At 42.7% G+C, this 19,296-nt stretch overlaps 1 protein-coding gene across 1 annotated transcript in view; it reads left to right on the top strand.

Annotated features, from left to right (window-relative positions):
* The window catches only part of LOC127646225 (SLIT-ROBO Rho GTPase-activating protein 3), a 161,303-nt gene that overhangs the window by 98,162 nt on the left and 43,845 nt on the right, over window positions 1–19,296 (top strand). The window contains exons 5-8 of the mRNA XM_052129728.1: window positions 5,920–6,105; window positions 9,442–9,570; window positions 14,212–14,433; window positions 14,778–14,879. Of these exons, the coding sequence (XP_051985688.1) occupies window positions 5,920–6,105; window positions 9,442–9,570; window positions 14,212–14,433; window positions 14,778–14,879 (639 nt within the window). The remainder of the gene's footprint in view (window positions 1–5,919; window positions 6,106–9,441; window positions 9,571–14,211; window positions 14,434–14,777; window positions 14,880–19,296) is intronic.

Below are 19,296 nucleotides of genomic sequence, written 5' to 3'. Positions count from 1 at the left end.
CCGGTGGCCAGCTCCCTGACCACCTGAACTTGTCCTTGCCCTTTGTGCCCCCTTGGACTTTCTGCCTGCCATCTGTGCCCCCTTGGACTTCCTGCCTGCCATCTGTGCCCCCTTGGACTTCCTGCCTGCTTTTTGTGCCCCCTGGACTGTCTGTCTGCCCCTCGTTGCCCCCTGGACTGTCTGTCTGCCCCTCGTTGCCCCCTTGGTCTGTCTGCCCACCTCAAGCTCCCCCAGTCATGGACATTTTTTGTTTTGTTTTATGTTACTTTGATCGTCTGGAATCTGATCCTTGAGGGAGGGCTATGTTAGGAATTCCTTGTCTTGTTTCACTGTTGCCCTCTGTCTGCCATTTTTGTCACCTTTGCATTCCATAGTTTTCACTTTTGTCCCTTGTTTAGCTCCACTGTCTCACTTGTCATTGTTTAGAACTACACTTCCCAGAATCCACCTGCCATCATCACTGCCATTTTGTTCATTGTTTTCACCTGTGTCTCATTCAGTCATCACTCACTGTGTATTTAAGCCCTGCTTTTTGTTCACTCCTTGTCGTTCGTTGTATGTTGTTAGCCTGGTGTGTGTTCCCTGCCTGTGTTTTCTAGTTTTATGTTTATTTCCCCATTGAGGGTTTTCCTTTGTGTTTTTTCTTGCTTGTTTATTTAATAAAGTGTAACTGCGTTTAGATCCGCATCTCCTCGTCTGCCTTGCTGCTCAATCGTGACAGAACGAACGACCCAATATGGATCTAGCAGCTTACCTGATGGAACTGACCCAGGCGGAGTTGACCATCCGCGAGTACTCCCACTTCTTTTCCGCTGTTGCCATCCACACCGGCTTCGACGACACATCCCTGAAAACCATCTACCAGCTCGGGCTACCAACGTACCAGCTGAGGGGATTGCCGAACTCCGGAGACCTCACGTGGAGGGAATATGTGGATGTAGTCTTGGGAATACTCGCTGCCGGGGAACCACCTCTCTCGATCCCGGTTTCCGCCACTGGGCTTTCCGTGCCTGCCACGGCCAGCGAGCCAGAGCCCACGCCTGCCACGGCCAGCGAGCCAGAGCCCATGCCTGCCACGGCCAGCGAGCCAGAGCCCTCGCCTGCCCCGGTCTGCGAGCCAGAACCCTCGTCAGCCACGGTCAGCGAACCCAAGCCAGCGCATACCACGGTCACCCAGCCAGAGCCTGTCGCCTCAGAGGTCAGTGAGCCAGTGCCTGTCGCCTCAGAGGTCAGTGAGCCAGCGCCTGTAGCCTTGACCGTCCCTGAGCCAGCGCCTGTACCCTCGACCGTCCCTGAGCCAGCACCTGTACCCTCGACCGTCCCTGAGCCAGCGCCAATGGTCATGCCCGTCCTAGAGCCTGCGCCCCTCGAGCCTCCCGAGCTTCCCAGAGCTCCGCCTTCCGAGCTTCCCAGAGCTCCGCCTTCCGAGCTTCCTAGAGCTCCACCTTCCGAGCCTCCCGAGCTTTCCAGAGCTCCGCCTTCCGAGCTTTCCAGAGCTCCGCCTTCCGAGCTTTCCAGAGCTCCGCCTTCTGAGCCTCCCGAGCTTTCCAGAGCTTCACCTCTCAAGCCTCCCAGGGCTCCGCCTCTCAAGCCTCTCGAGCCTCCCAGGACTCCGCCTCCCAAGCCTCCCGAGCCTCCCAGGGCTCCGCCTCCCGAGCTTTCCAGAGCTCCGCCTCCTGAGCTTTCCAGAGCTCCACCTCTCAAGCCTCCCAGGGCTCCGCCTCTCAAGCCTCCCAAGGCTCCGCCTCTCGAGTCTTCCAGGGCTCCTCTTGAGCCTTCCAGGGCTCCGCCTCTCAAGTCTCCCGAGCCACCCAGGGATCCTCCTCCCAAGCCTCCTAGGGCTCCGCCTCCCAGTGTTCCATCTCTCAAGTCTCTCGAGTCTGCCAGGGCTCCTCCTCTCGAGCCTCCCAGGGCTCCGCCTCTCGAGTCTCCCTCTGCTCTGCCTCCTGAGCCTCCCACGGCTCTGCCCCTTGAGCCTCCCGAGCTTTCCATGGTTCCTCCTCCCTCGGCTCTGCCTCCTGAGCCTCCCACGGCTCCGCCCCCTGAGGCCTCTGAGCCTCCAGAGCCTCCCTCAGCTCCGCCTCCAGAGCCTCCCTCAGCTCCGCCTCCAGAGCCTCCCTCAGCTGAGCCTCCCGAGCCTCCTACGGCTCCGCCTCCCGAGCCTCCTGCGGCTCCGCCTCCAGAGCCTCCCTCAGCTGAGCCTCCCGAGCCTTCCATGGTTCCTCCTCCCTTGGCTCCGCCCCCTGAGGCCTCTGAGCCTCCAGAGCCTCCCTCAGCTCCGCCTCCAGAGCCTCCCTCAGCTGAGCCTCCCTCGGCTCCGCCTCCCGAGCCTCCTATGGCTCCGCCTCCCAAGCCTCCTATGGCTCCGCCTCCCGAGCCTCCTGCGGTTCCGCCTCCAGAGCCTTCCAGGTCACCGCCTTTAGGGCCTCCTCCCAGGGGTCCTGACCCTGTCCCTGACCTGTGGCCTCCTCCCAGACCTTCTGACCCTGTTCCCGTCCTGTGGCCTCCTCCCAGGCCTCCTGACCCAGTCCCTGTCCTGTGGCCGCCTCCCAGGCCACCTGACCCTGTTCCAGTCCTCTGGCCTCCTCCCAGGTCTCCTGACCCGGTCCCTGTCCTGTGGCCTCCTCCCAGGCCTTCTGACCCTGTTCCCGTCCTGTGGCCTCCTCCCAGGCCTCCTGACCCTGTCCCTGTCCTGTGGCCTCCTCCCAGGCCTCCTGACCCTGTCCCTGTCCTGTGGCTTCCTCCCAGGCCTCCTGACCCTGTCCCTGTCCTGTGGCCTCCTCCCAGGCCTCCTGACCCTGTTCCCGTCCTGTGGCCTTCCCCCAGGCCCCCTGACCCAGTCCCTGTCCAGTGGCCTCCTCCCAGGTTTCCTGACCCAGTCCTTGTCCTGTGGCCTCCTCCCAGGCCTCCTGACCCGGTCCCTGTCCTGTGGCCTCTGCCCAGGCCCCCTGACCCAGTCCCTGTCCAGTGGACTCCTCCCAGGTTTCCTGACCCAGTCCTTGTCATGTGGCCTCCTCCCAGGCCTCCTGACCCTGTCCCTGTCCTGTGGCTTCCTCCCAGGCCTCCTGACCCTGTCCCTGTCCTGTGGCCTCCTCCCAGGCCTCCTGACCCTGTTCCCGTCCTGTGGCCTTCCCCCAGGCCCCCTGACCCAGTCCCTGTCCAGTGGCCTCCTCCCAGGTTTCCTGACCCAGTCCTTGTCCTGTGGCCTCCTCCCAGGTCTCCTGACCCGGTCCCTGTCCTGTGGCCTCTGCCCAGGCCCCCTGACCCAGTCCCTGTCCAGTGGACTCCTCCCAGGTTTCCTGACCCAGTCCTTGTCATGTGGCCTCCTCCCAGGCCTCCTGACCCGGTCCCTGTCCTGTGGCCTCTGCCCAGGCCCCCTGACCCAGTCCCTGTCCAGTGGCCTCCTCCCAGGTTCCCCAAACCTGTCCTTGCCCGGTGGCCAGCTCCCTGACCACCTGAACTTGTCCTTGCCCTTTGTGCCCCCTTGGACTTTCTGCCTGCCATCTGTGCCCCCTTGGACTTCCTGCCTGCCATCTGTGCCCCCTTGGACTTCCTGCCTGCTTTTTGTGCCCCCTGGACTGTCTGTCTGCCCCTCGTTGCCCCCTGGACTGTCTGTCTGCCCCTCGTTGCCCCCTTGGTCTGTCTGCCCACCTCAAGCTCCCCCAGTCATGGACATTTTTTGTTTTGTTTTATGTTACTTTGATCGTCTGGAATCTGATCCTTGAGGGAGGGCTATGTTAGGAATTCCTTGTCTTGTTTCACTGTTGCCCTCTGTCTGCCATTTTTGTCACCTTTGCATTCCATAGTTTTCACTTTTGTCCCTTGTTTAGCTCCACTGTCTCACTTGTCATTGTTTAGAACTACACTTCCCAGAATCCACCTGCCATCATCACTGCCATTTTGTTCATTGTTTTCACCTGTGTCTCATTCAGTCATCACTCACTGTGTATTTAAGCCCTGCTTTTTGTTCACTCCTTGTCGTTCGTTGTATGTTGTTAGCCTGGTGTGTGTTCCCTGCCTGTGTTTTCTAGTTTTATGTTTATTTCCCCATTGAGGGTTTTCCTTTGTGTTTTTTCTTGCTTGTTTATTTAATAAAGTGTAACTGCGTTTAGATCCGCATCTCCTCGTCTGCCTTGCTGCTCAATCGTGACAAATATAAATACAATTGTTCGTTGTTCATGTTATTTCATGCTGCATTATCTAATCTTAATGTGCACAACTTTTAAATTTAAAAGTGTTGAATTTTGAAATTAACATTAAAGGGGACCTATTATGCAAAATTCACTTTTACATTGTGTTTGAACATAAATGTGAGTTGGCAGTGTGTGTACACAACCACCCTACAATGTTAAAAGTCCACCCACTCCTCTTTCTTATGTTTCTATTAAATAAAAACAGCATCTAAAAATGAATGGTTTTCGTTTCTGCTCTAAAGTGTCATCACGTTAGAGCAGGCCTCGCCCACGACTGATGACGGACTCCACCCTATTATCATAGATCCTCCCCTGAGTGACCTACACACATTTGTTTCCACAACATAACAGTACCACGAGGGATGTTGGTTGACAGACTGACTCACTGCAGCTGTGTAGCGTCAATTAAACATTCAGAATCATCCTGGTTCATTCTCACATTTGTGACTTCTGCTGGGGTCTCTCCTTCATCAGTGTCCGACTCTGGTTCATACATATATGGCTGAACTCTGGTATTTATGCTGTCAGTCATATTAGTTCTGATTTGTTGTTTCTGTAATATCTGAAGCATGAGCTGTAAAGACACAGCCCTCTTCCTGAAAGGGGGCGGGGAGCAGCAGCTCATTTGCATTTAAATAGACACATACAAAATCAGTGTGTTTTTGATTCCACCTAAAAAGAGACATTTATAATGTCTCTTTACAAAGATATGATACATTTGCTGAAACATCACATTCTGGGGACACCTGAGACTTATATTACATCTTGTAAAAAGGGTCTTAATAGGGCTCCTAGTGTTGTAAAAGTATTGTTCATTGTTATTTGATGTTAACCAATGTAGGAAATTAATGTCAATGAATACAACCTTATTGTAAGGTCTTACCAAATAAAAACTAACTATAATAACCCTACATTAGAGTCAGCAAAATATGTAGTTTAGTTTGATTCAGCTTGTGCTTTGTGTCCTAAAAACACCCTCACTTCAAAATGTCATTGTCTTTAGATTGCCCCCTCCTTCAGTTCTACACAGTCTGCCTCTGTCATCCTGGGTTTGAATGGGGGCTTGGGCTTGTGATGGTAAGAGGCAGGATTATGGCTACTTCCGCTGCCAAGTCCAAACTCCTCTTAATATTCATGTGGTGGCCTGTTTCTCAAGAGCTGATGGGAATACAACTGATCCTCTTTGACTGGGAACTGTACAACTCCTTTGGAATAAAACTAGTCTGGGGACCATTTTAAGGCACTGTCAGGCTTGAGTTGTTTTCTCTTTATCACTAAAGAAAAGACCAAGTTTATCTTGAGTAAATGTGAGAATACAATTTTGGAAATGTTAAGTTTAACATTTAAAGCCATGTGTTGTCTACATATAGTATATTACAGATTCTCATTTACATTTTCATAGAGAATAAACACTGTTGCATTGGGCCATTACATGCAACATGTTATTGTTGTATATGTTTTTTCAGCATCTCACAAAGGAGTGCCATGTCTAGATGTCATGTCAAATGAATAAGAACGTGTCTGAAGACACCTGCATTCTGTTTTATTCATGGCACTTCATCTAGTTTTTTTGCTCAAAGATGCATTCGTTGTAATTGGCCCCAAACTTTGTTGTTTTTATAACAGACAAGTAGACGCCTTCTGAATTGCACAGCCAATTAATTACTTGGTTAACTGAAGTATGCCTGGTGTAATTCTTGTTTTACTTTTTCTCACCCTCCTGCAGGTGATGAAAACGTATCACATGTACCACACCGAAAGCATCAGTGCTGAGTGCAAGCTTAAGGAAGCCGAGAAACAAGAGGAGAAGCAGTTCAGTAAGTCTGGAGACCTCAATGTCAACCTCCTACGCCATGAAGACCGACCCCAGCGCCGCAGCTCAGTAAGGAAGATTGAGAAGATGAAGGAGAAGGTGAGATTGCTCTTGTTAGCTAATGGCCAAGCTCTATTACTCAGTTTTTACTTAACCAAAGGCTGTTGCAGCCTAGAATCACATTCATTCCATTGCCTTATATGCTCTCGAGTTGAATTGTAACCCTTAAAGTGAAGGGTTACGTTATTTCATGTTGAGTTTATTATCAGTACACAATGAAAGATCAGCCATGCATCCATCTGCTTTGGACCACAGTGTTTTGAAGTGTAATCCCATAGCATCATCAAGACCAGTATTGCATGTAGACTTTTAGTATACACTTATTACATCAACAATCCCTCCTGGGGCAACCTTGGGTTAAGTTTGCTCATTCATGGTTAAGTTCTCAGGGGAGCAATGGTGATGGCTCTTTGTTGGGAACAAACCAGCAACCTCCCAATTGCAAGCCCTGGGGTCATTCTGCTACACCACACCAACTCATACATAAAGTTGTGGAATAAATTCGTTTTGGGAGTGTTGAATGCCATTGTCACTCCCATGAAGAACCAAACAGTGTACAGAATTGACTTAAAGGGATAGTTCACCAAAAATAAAATGTTGTTCCAAACCTTTGTATAACACGAAAGGAGTTGTTATGTAGAATGTTAGCCTCAGTCAATATTCAATTTAATTTAATCTTTTTTCGATATGGACGTGATGCAGGAAGATAGGTTTGAATGAACCTTATGGATGCAGGTTTATAAAAATGAGTGTTCACTGAGCTTTATTTAAGAATGAACAATGAGGTCAGTGGGACCGTAGACAGCCCGGAGACTGAATGGCTGACTACTCACATAGGCCAGATTCTACATTTTAGGTCAGTGACTTCAGCTGTAAATCATCTAATTCATAGCAAATTCCAACAAAACATCCTGGAAGCTAATTCATAGTGACCATAGCACCTTACTTAAAATGTATAAATGAATACAGTACATAAATATTGTGTTTTTCACAGCAAGTATTTTTCATGTGAATGAATTCAGCTCACTCCCTCTCTCCTTGTCACGCAATTTTGCTCTCTCTCCCTTTGCTGCTCTCTCTCCCTCCCATCCTCCCTTACTCCCCTTTCAGGCTGCAATGCGTAGAGATGTTGGCATGAAAGCCACTCAGCCTAACACTATTTATAACCACCGTAGCCATGGATGCTCGGTGTCTCTCTGCAGCATGACCTGATTCTGCAGGCTAGCAGGCTGCTCCATGATCTTAGTACACCTGCAAGCACCTTTAATGGCCTTTAAGGGCTATCATTTACTAACCTCCAGTGTCCTCATGTGAAAATATGTTTAGGAGTATGATAGAAAGGCCCCATTTGAACAGTATGATCTAATTCACACCTTAAAGGGATAGTTCACCCAAGAATGAAAATTCTGTCATAATTTACTCACCCTTATGTTGTTCCAAATAGGTATGATCTTTTGTGGTAAATGGAATACAGAAAGTCATAGGGGTTTTAAACAAACGGGGACAGAATCGTAATTTCTGGGAGATCTAACCCTTTAAGACTATAAACAATGAAATCACAGGTCAGCTTTTATATCGGTTCCATGATTACATGCTTATGTGACAATGATTGTTTTAATCACTGGTAATCTCAATTAATTTGATCAGTAATCAAGCTTTTGTACTTAGATGCGCTAACCACTGGTGGTATATCTCCATATATGCATTTTGTTTTGTCAATAAAATTATGTATCAGTCAGCTGGGCGGTATTATTAATGATAGTCAAGCAGCTGTCGACTTTGAGTACTCATGCTTTTTGATGAAAAATTCAGCAGGGCCCAGCTGGAGCTTACGAACAGATGAGACTCAGTCTTTATGTCTAAACTAGCTGTTTCTGTTCACCAAAAATCTTGTATGATATGCAAGCAATCAGTCTTTAGCAATTCTAATTTACAAGCATTTGTATATATATATATATATATATATATATATATATATATATATATATATATATATACATACACACACAAAATGTGCTATATAAATACGCTTGCTTTGCCTTACTGTATATAAATACATATAGTGCACATATACATTAGGGTTGTAAGGGTTAAAATTTCTCACGGTTTGGTTTGTATCATGTTTTAGGGTCACGCTTTCGGTGCGTATGTATATACTGTATATATATAGGTATATATAACACGTTATTTTTTGTAAAATTAATCGCACTGAATTAACACATTAAATCAACAGCCCTAGGCTAAATATATATATGCATATATATGTATGTAAGTGTATGTGTATGTGTATGTGTATGTATATATATATATATATATATATATATATATATATATATATATATATATATATATATATATATATATATATTAGGGCTGTCAATTTAACGCGTTAATTCAGTGCGATTCATTTTACATAAAATAACGCGTAAAAAAAATGTATCGCATGCCCCCGGACCATAATAAGGAAGATTCCTGAGAAATGCAAGCTTGTAGTACCACCTGTTTACTCCAGAGGGCAGTAAGTGAATTTTCAGCTGTATGAGCAACGCGCAGTTTATACATTGAAGAAAATACTTCAATAGGCTGAACAACACAATGCGTTACGTTCTTGCGTTCAAAACACTTGATGGAGCGCAAATCCAAACTAGGGGATCTCAAGATGTGTTTAAAGATTGAGTATTAAACTATATTTAACTTGACACAGTGACCTAAACATTTTATGTTTATGACACAACGCACCCGAGATATATAATTTTTAATATTTAAAGATAACTATGTATAGTTATATATTGATATAAATATGTATAATCATTATATATTGAATTATTGTTATATGAGGGGCTTTCTCAGCAAATATTTGTATATGCTATTAATCACGATTAATTAATCGGGACACCATGTAATTAATTTGATTAAAAATTGTAATCGATTGACAGCCCTAATAAATATATATATATATATATATATATATATATATATATATATTAGTGTGTGTGTGTATATGTATGTAATGATGACTGAGGCTGTAAGTTTCTAACACTCATAAGGGTCATGAACAACATGAGGGTGAACGTAAATGAGGATTTTTGGGTGAACTATCCCTTTAATCAAATAAGGGGCAGTAAACAGCAGGTTCCTATTGTGACAATATGCCCCTACACATGTGTTAAATTAATCTTCTTTCTTGAGCAATAATGTTTTTACTCTAAGCTTTTTCGTAATTAATGTTTGAAGTCAAAGTACTGTATGTGTCTATTCTGAGATTGATTCACTGTACCAATAAGTGTTACAACTTGCCCTGTTCCCTCCAGTTTTGTGAAAACAACTATTCATTACATTAACTGGCTTCTTTTTTATTTTGTCTCTTTGTTCCAGAGGCAAGCCAAGTACTCTGAGAACAAACTGAAATGCACGAAAGCCCGCAACGACTATTTATTGAACCTGGCAGCTACCAACGCAGTCGTGGCAAAATATTACATCCACGATGTTTCGGATATGATTGATGTGAGTATGCACAATGAGGCATGTGTTTGTTTGTGTGAATCAGCTGGGATTTTAATGTGTTGCTTTAAATCTGTTGAACCGATGAGGGCTCCGATCCATCTGTCTCAGTGTGTATTGTGTGTTAAATGTCTTTGTGCTAATATGGTTTGCCTCATTTCCTTTCTCTAAATGTGTGTTTTGCGTTTTTTTTTTAATATAATTTTTAGCAAATTGCAATAACGTACTGAATTATTTGTATTACTATTGATTTATTAATCACCATTACCTTCTAATCTGATTTGCAGATTTATCCAGTATCACAAAGAAAGATTAAAGCTATTATTCTGTCAACCCAAATGTTATTTTTTTCTAGATCTATAACAAGCTAAATGAATTACCCAAATTGCATATAAACCATATTCCCTGCATTTAATTCACAAATATTGTTGCATTACTTTCACTTTCAGCTGCAAAAAATCTGCTGAGACTTCATTGCTGATGTGAAATATACTGAAGTGTTTCCTCAGTTCATCTTTGCTGTGTTATGTAAACATTAGTATGCGTACTATAGATAAACCAAACCTTTGTGATTTTTGCTGAGAGATGCAGTGTGTTGTCATATCACTGTCCGTTGGTTTGCCCTGATATCCTGAGGCAGTTAAAGAAAATACAAATAGATGCATTGTTGGGACTTCCATTAACTTCTATTGTTTTTTTACTGAGCTATTGATATTTCCTATTCACTAAACCTACATTTTTACTGTTAGACAATATGTAATAAGGTTTATTAAGCTGCTTCCTTGTGGGGATTGTTGGACGGTCTCCACAATGTGAACCTGATGTACTTTCTAATAAAAGAAAAGAGTGGAGAGGAATCATAGGCTACTATATATTACCTTTAAGCAAATATACAGTGAGGAAAATAAGTATTTGAACACCCTGCTATTTTGCAAGTTCTCCCACTTGGAAATCATGGAGGGGTCTGAAATTGTCATCGTAGGTGCATGTCCACTGTGAGAGACATAATCTAAAAAAAAAAATCCAGAAATCACAATATATGATTTTTTAACTATTTATTTGTATGATACAGCTGCAAATAAGTATTTGAACACCTGTCTATCAGCTAGAATTCTGACCCTCAAAGACCTGTTAGTCTGCCTTTAATATGTCCACCTCCACTCCATTTAGTATCCTAAATTAGATGCACCTGTTTGAGGTCGTTAGCTACATAAAGACACCTGTCCACCCCATACAATCAGTAAGAATCCAACTACTAACATGGCCAAGACCAAAGAGCTGTCCAAAGACACTAGAGACAAAATTGTACACCTCCACAAGGCTGGAAAGGGCTACGGGGAAATTGCCAAGCAGCTTGGTGAAAAAAGGTCCACTGTTGGAGCAATCATTAGAAAATGGAAGAAGCTAAACATGACTGTCAATCTCCCTCGGACTGGGGCTCCATGCAAGATCTCACCTCGTGGGGTCTCAATGATCCTAAGAAAGGTGAGAAATCAGCCCAGAACTACATGGGAGGAGCTGGTCAATGACCTGAAAAGAGCTGGGACCACCGTTTCCAAGGTTACTGTTGGTAATACACTAAGATGTCATGGTTTGAAATCATGCATGGCACGGAAGGTTCCCCTGCTTAAACCAGCACATGTCAAGGCCCGTCTTAAGTTTGCCAATGACCATTTGGATGATCCAGAGGAGTCATGGGTGAAAGTCATGTGGTCAGATGAGACAAAAATAGAACTTTTTGGTCATAATTCCACTAACCGTGTTTGGAGGAAGAAGAATGATGAGTACCATCCCAAGAACACCATCCCTACTGTGAAGCATGGGGGTGGTAGCATCATGCTTTGGGGGTGTTTTTCTGCACATGGGACAGGGCGACTGCACTGTATTAAGGAGAGGATGACCGGGGCCATGTATTGCGAGATTTTGGGGAACAACCTCCTTCCCTCAGTTAGAGCATTGTAGATGGGTCGAGGCTGGGTCTTCCAACATGACAATGACCCGAAGCACACAGCCAGGATAACCAAGGAGTGGCTCTATAAGAAGTATATCAAGGTTCTGGCGTGGCCTAGCCAGTCTCCAGACCTAAACCCAATAGAGAATCTTTGGAGGGAGCTCAAACTCCGTGTTTCTCAGCGACAGCCCAGAAACCTGACTGATCTAGAGAAGATCTGTGTGGAGGAGTGGGCCAAAATCCCTCCTGCAGTGTGTGCAAACCTGGTGAAAAACTACAGGAAACGTTTGACCTCTGTAATTGCAAACAAAGGCTACTGTACCAAATATTAACACTGATCTTCTCAGGTGTTCAAATACTTATTTGCAGCTGTATCATACAAATAAATAGTTAAAAAATCATATATTGTGATTTCTGGATTTTTTTTTTTTAGATTATGTCTCTCACAGTGGACATGCACCTACGATGACAATTTCAGACCCTCCATGATTTCCAAGTGGGAGAACTTGCAAAATAGCAGGGTGTTCAAATACTTATTTTCCTCACTGTATATAATACTACTATTCAAACGTCTGCATAATAAAATATGCAGTGTTTTATTGGTCTGATAACGTTCTAATTCCTCTGCTGTTTTAAAAGGAGATTACATTAGACCTTCAGTGTCAATCTAAAACTTCTGTATACAGACATCTGTTTGAATATATTTTTTGTTGGAAATACATTTTAGACCCTAAAACAGTTGTGAATGCAAAACTGTTTGAACTTAGAAAACCTCTAAAGGTCTGACTGTCAGGTTGCTGTCAAAGGTTTGCTTTTTAAACCACTAATTGGGAGAAACCACTGAACCAAAACTCACAAAACTCCCATAACCACCATATTGTGTACACAGAAATGCATGTGGTACTTGTGGACGCCAGATTGCTTTGTACCTTTCTTGGTTACCATGCACCAGAAAATTTCTGGTTTCTGTAGCAGATCCAAAAAACTGTACCTCAACCTCTGCCTTTGCTGCAAACACACACACAGAGCTGTGGGTAAAGTGTGTTTAATGAAGCAAATCAACAAATCAAACAAAATTCCCTTCGGCAATTAGGCAGCCCCTCATTGTTTCTCTTGCAGCTCTTTTAAGTATATTTAAACACATAGAAGCTTGTGATCTGGTGCCATGTCACTTATTGTAGAGTGTTTAGCCCTCTCAATTTTTGATCTGGGCCATGTGTGTCATCTCACAACTGGTCACCAGCATGTTGTGTTTTGTACGCTGGTCCCAAGCATGGGTGGCTGCAGTCTGCTTTACTAGCCTAACTAGTTTAACCAATGAGACTACTGTAGTCAACCATCTTCATTGAAATGATGCTGGTCCACCAGCTTGACCTGCACCAAACCTGCACAAACCAGCTTGGACCAGCATAGAAAATCATGCTGGCCTTTTCAGCAGGGTAGTTATAAGGGGTAATTGAGTGAACATTCCAAGGCTTCCACAGGGAAGTAGGGCAGGTTTGTCATGCTTGGTAGTCTTCAGTGAGACAGACAAGAGACTGAAATTAAACACATTTATTCAAAGAGATTCTGCCCTTGCAACATTTTCGTCACTGCATTGATTGGGAAATAGTGCAAGCCAGGCTCGAATTTAGCGTAGATCTTCCACATAAGTACAATGTGTTGGAATACATACGCTAACTGCGGGGCCATGTCTTCGACATTTTTCCTTTTTAGATTGAAATATGTGCAAGTAGTGGTTTTAGCATTCTGCATGAACACAGCAGATGATTTCAAGTTGATGAGGATTACTTCTAATTATCGTGATGATCTTATTAACATGCATTCAGAACCAGTGGCATTGCTGTTACCAAATTAAGTGGCCGCTCACACTGAATGTGTTTTTGTGTCCATCTGCGCTGTTATTCAGTTGTTGTTTTTTTGTGCAAACATGCACTAGACAGACGTATTTGATGTTTCACCGCATCTTGCATCTTTTCATCGTCTTTTGCAGGAGTGCAGCATGTTTTAGATGTGTTTTGGTTTTTGACCTCTTAAAAAATGCATCCTGAATGTGTATGTTTTAAACGGCCCCTAAGAATGTGTCTGAGGATTGCATTTTTTACATACTTCCCAATTGCCTCCTGCAGAATTGTAATACTGAATAGAATGTCCTTCAGGCTAGGACTGTCTAGCATTTGGACTCAAACCCTTTTTTCAGCATAATATATGGATTTACAGTTCAATAGAGAGAGAACTGTCTTATTTTAATGATTCACTGAGGTCTTAAGTTTCCCTGAAGCAAATTTAAACTTGCTCCATGTTGATAAAAGAGGTTAGATTCACATTTGTTGCATGATTAAACTAATTAGCTAAGATATCCCACTGTGCTTGTTCTTCTAATTTTAGATATTGAAGATCTCAATCCTCCACAGTTTCAAAATCTACACTCATTTAGATAATGTAATTTTAATGTGTTTCAATTCTCATAGACTCAGGAGATACTACCTGTCTTACAATTTGACCTGCCAGAGTGAAATGTGAAATAAAAAGAATAAAAATAGGCATTACCATAGAAACGTTGTTACAAATAAAGTTTAATGTATACAGTCTGCTGTCAAAGAAGAGCGATTGGATTAGTGTTCATCTAAATGTCATGCTGTGAGATATATTTGATCTCTCTTTTCCTCATATTTTTCTTCTTCTCTCCACAGTGCTGTGACCTTGGTTACCACGCTAGCTTGGCCCGCACATTTAGGACATACCTATCTGCGGAGTATAACCTGGAGACCTCTCGGCATGAAGGTTTGGACATCATTGAGAATGCAGTGGACAACCTGGACCCCCGTAGTGACAAGCACAAGATCATGGACATGTACAATCAGGTCTTCTGCCCGCCCATGCGCTTTGAGTTTCTGCCACACATGGGAGATGAGGTATCAAAGCTTCAACTTACCCGATAATATCTCAAAAGTAAAACAGATCTTAAAGGGACAGTTTACCCAAAAATGTAAGTTCTGTCATCATTTACTCTCCCTCATATTGTTCCAAACCTGTATAACTTTCTTTCTAATGTGGAAAACAAAAGTTGTTGTGAAAGTGAATGGTGACTGAGGCTAACATAATGTCTAACATCTCTTTTTTGTTCCACAAAGGAAAGAAAATCATACAGGTTTGGAAAAATATGAGTGAATGAAGACAAAATGTTCCTTTTGGGTGAACTATCCCTTTAAGTAAGCACCAAATGCACTGCTGTATATTTTGATTCTGTGTTTCTCAGGTGTGTCAGGTGAGTGCCCAGCAACCAGTGCAGACAGAACTTCTGATGCGTTACCATCAGCTGCAGTCCCGTCTTGCCACGCTCAAGATTGAGAACGAGGAGGTGAGCAGCATCAAAAATATCTAGTCATTGTCCACATTATAATAATAGTAAACTAGTCTCCATCTTTGCTTATTGCACACTAAAATGGCAAGAACGTTCCAACATTGCAAGCTTTAATCTAATTGGGTGACCAAGGAATTTTCAGGTGTTTTTATCAGTTCACCTACTGTACAAACAAATGGAAAAGTTTCTTTGACTGCTTTAACCTACTGAGATCCCAACATGACTGCTGTGTGCATTTTCCATTTCCATTTTTGATTTGTAACTAGTAGCACCTAATAAACAACAACAAAAACTAAAAAATCTAGAGCCAATAGTTTCCCTAAAAATGTATGTCCACAGATGTGGACAGTGAGACTGACATCATTTTTAATAACACAGCTATAAAAAGTCAGGAGTGTTGGGTATTCAGGTTTTTGAGATGTTACAGACATTACAGCTGATCTTCTATAAAGCTGAATAAATCATTCTAATTATAAGCATCATCCAATCACTGCCAACCATGTTAAAATAAAATGTAGCATATCAAATTCTGAATCTATGTACTGATTACCTCTTTCCCATGTCTGCCAAACACGCTGAGTGGTCCAAACATCATCTGCAGCATGAAACTGAACTTTTAGTTGGATTTTAGGAATGAATGCTCTTAGCTGCATAGAAAGCCATATGATGCTCACTTGCTCCATATTTAGGTAAAGACTTAACCTCCAGTGTGCTGTCTGTCTGTGCTCACTGGTCTCAGAAAAGTTTGAAACGCTCCTAATTTTCATCCCAACTCTATATAAAGCCTCTGAAAGCAACATTTTTCAGCTTTTGGATGAACCCATTGATTCTCAATGTGAAAATGCAGAGTAAATATATACAGTTGAAGTCAGAAGTTTACATACACTTAGGTTGAAGTCATTAAAACACATGTTTTAACCACTACACAGATAGAAAACTATCAAATAATTCTACTTTGTACATGACACAAGTCATTTTCCAACAGTTGTTTACAGATAGATTGTTTAAATTTTTATTGACTATATCACAATTTCAGTAGGTCAGAAGTTTACATACACTAAGTTAACTGTGCGAATTAGATTCTGATAGAAGGTGTACTGAATTGGATGTGTACCTGTGTATGTATTTTAAGGCCTACCTTCAGTGACTCTTTGCTTGACATCATGGGAAAATCAAAAGAAATGTAAAAACAATTGTGCAAAAGTGCAAATCAATCCCAGAACAACAGCAAAGGTCCTTGTGAAGATGCTGGAGGAAAAAGGATGACACGTAACTATATCCACAGTAAAATGTGTCCTATATCGATATAACCTGAAAGGCTGCTCTGCAAGGAAGAATCCACTGCTCCAAAACCACAATAAAAAAGTCAGACTACAGTTCTGATGGGGACAAATATCTTACTTTTTAGAGAAATGTTCTCTGGTCTGATGAAACACAAATGGCCATAATGATCATCGTTATGTTAGGAGGAAAAATAGGGTGAGGCTTGCAAGCCGATAGAACACCATCTCAACTGTGAAGTATGGGGGTGGCAGCATCATGTTGTGGGGGGTGCTTTGCTGCAGGAGAGACTGGTGCACTTCACAAAATAGATGGCATCATGAGGAAGGAATATTATGTGGATATATTGCAGAAACATCTCAAGACATCAGCCATGAAGTTAAAGCTCAGTCGCAATTGGGTCTACCAAATGGACAATGACCCCAAGCATACCTCAAGTTGTGGCAAAATTGCTTAAGGACAACAAATTCAAGGTATTGGAGTGGCCATCACAAAGCCCTGCCCTCAGTCTGATTGTAAATTTGTGGGCAGAACTGAAAAAGCATGTGTGAGCAAGGAGGCCAACAAACCTGACTCAGTTACACCAGTTCTGTCTGGAGGAATGGGCCAAAATTCCAGTAACTTATTTTGAGAAGCTTTTTGACCCAAGTATGTAAACTTCTGACCCACTGGGAATGTGATGAAAGAAATAAAAGCTGAAATAAATCATTCTCTCTACTATTATTCTGACATTTCACATTCTTAAAATAAATTAGTGATCCTAACTGACCTAATACAGTTAAAAAGAATGTTTTCTACGATTAAATGTCAGGAAATGTGGAAAAACTGAGTTTAAATGTATTTGGCTATGGTGTGTGTAAACTTCTGACTTCAACTGTAGGAACGCATTTACTAATGTTAATGAATACAATCATATTGCACAATGATAAAAAAATTAAACATAACAAAATGTATAGTAAAATGAAGCTAAATTACCCACATATGTTTTAAAGATATTAAAAATAACTAACATATTTGTTCTACTTTTGAGGAAAAGCGGTGCCAGTTTCTACACAAGTGGACATCAAGTTTATCAGGGTGCTGACATCCAAAAAGTCAGTCAGTTAGAGTATAGTCAAACAAAACTTTAGACTGAACTCTTTCAAACTTTGAAGAGATTTCTTACAAGAGGCACTTAATGTTGGCCCTGCATCCGTTGGATTGCTTCACACAATTTGAAGACAAACTTGTCTAGCGCCTTGTGAACAGTATCCAGTCTGATTTTATTCATTTAAATTAAGCGTTGCATACAGTAAAGCCAAAATACAACATCCACACATGTGAATGCGGGGGTCGCACAAGGTTAATGAAATAACTTTTTGCTGGATTTGTTGTCTTAGAGCAAACATGTATATTTATATGTGCTTGCTAAGGCAAGTTATGCTATTACATTTCTGAGTTATCTGACCTAAGATTTATTTATTACTTTGGGCAAGTAAGAACCACCTAGCAACGTCCTAGCAACTGCATAGCAATGTGTTAAAAAGTTGGCAGTTCTTGGAAAGTATATCATTTCTGCACCACCAAACAGAATTGCAAAAATAACCATTGTTTTCAAAATAGCTTTCTGAATACACCGCCCATCTTTCTTCTGTAGTAAAAGAAATGAATAGTCCCACCCCTAACTCATGCCATTAAAGTCAGTGTTATTGTCTCTGAGATGGGTTTCTCAAAACAAACAGACATTTTTATAGGGCCACAGAGACACAGTGTTTACAGTTTTCAAGAAAATTAACCTATGAATAGCGTACTTATAGTTTTCCCTGCAGTATTTTCACAACTAAAACGTTACATGCGTTACATATGCTTTAATTCAGATAGTCAGAAGTCTAGTCATGCCATAGTTCACTAACAGATTTGTTTCATAATCTCTGATAAGTACACTATACCGGTCCCATTGGTACTACCAAATGTTTAAGAAACTCTATGACTTCATTTACACCTTGGGAGAATCCACCTGCTTACTGTAAAGATCTTTGAGCTTCTCAGGTGAGACTCATAACTCTGCGGAGAGTCCAACAGCCTCTCTGACACGATTCTTTAGTTCTCAAACAGCCCTTAGCTTTATTCACATACAGTTTTTCTAATTTATAAGGTACTCCAGAGAATGTTTCTGCCTAGCAGTCAAACTCATCCCAGTTGCAGGATTTAGTCCATCTGCCCTGGGAACTGTTAGTGTATTTTTAACATTCTCATCTCATAATGGTGTGTTTCTTTTGGAATGAAACAGTTCTCTTCATGTCTGGTCTTTGGTGAGGGTAATTCTTTGTCTTTGGAGAGCAGAATACAACTCCGACACATTACCAACCATCTAAGTGTATGCAGGTGCTAATGGACTTTATAATAGCTTCCGTCTATGTGTATTGATGGCTTCATCTCGCCCTTATCACTTTGTATCTCATAACAAGCTAGTAATGGATGATTTTGTGTCATGGAGGGAATGTGCTACATTAATCTGTGAGCTGCACAGCCAGGGCCCAGGGCCAATTTACACACAAGTCCCTGTAGCATTCAGACACTACTCATTTTCAGACATTTGCGTGAGTGGTCTTAGGACTCGGGGTTGAAAGGAATCCGATCCTGAAGAGATGAGTTGGATTGCTTGCGGGTATAGAGGGTTAGGAAGGTACTGAGCTGCATATGGCACTACCTTACTAAATAGCTTAAACAAACCTAAGGTCATCAGCTGGTCTCCCAGCCTACTCAGTCTTGTTAAGCTGGTCTGTTTCCTGGTTTTAGAAAGGTATTGGTTTCTAGTCAGTTCGTCAAGCTGAGAGACAAGCTGGCTGACCGGCTAATCAGCAGAACACCAATTTTGCCAGGCTGGGAGACATCAAGCCTATTTTAAAACCAGCATGGCCGACTTAAACCAGCTGAGACCAGCAAACGACCTTAGGCTGATTCAAGATGTTTTATTTTAAGCAGGGTATATGCTCAAAGATCACTTGTAGTTTGGCTTCTGTGATTTATCTTTGAAATTATATGGAAGCAAGTTCACATCTCTGAGGCCTTCTCAATTGTGAGGTTTTAAAAGCTTTACATGCATAAACATTGTGTGAATTACTCATGTAAACAGAAACCCATTTAAGACTGT

Source organism: Xyrauchen texanus, chromosome 7 (genome assembly GCF_025860055.1).
Source record: "Xyrauchen texanus isolate HMW12.3.18 chromosome 7, RBS_HiC_50CHRs, whole genome shotgun sequence".
Classification (NCBI taxonomy): domain Eukaryota; kingdom Metazoa; phylum Chordata; class Actinopteri; order Cypriniformes; family Catostomidae; genus Xyrauchen; species Xyrauchen texanus.
The sequence above is the reverse complement of the archived record's forward strand: the minus strand, read 5'-3'. Positions and strand labels throughout refer to the sequence as shown.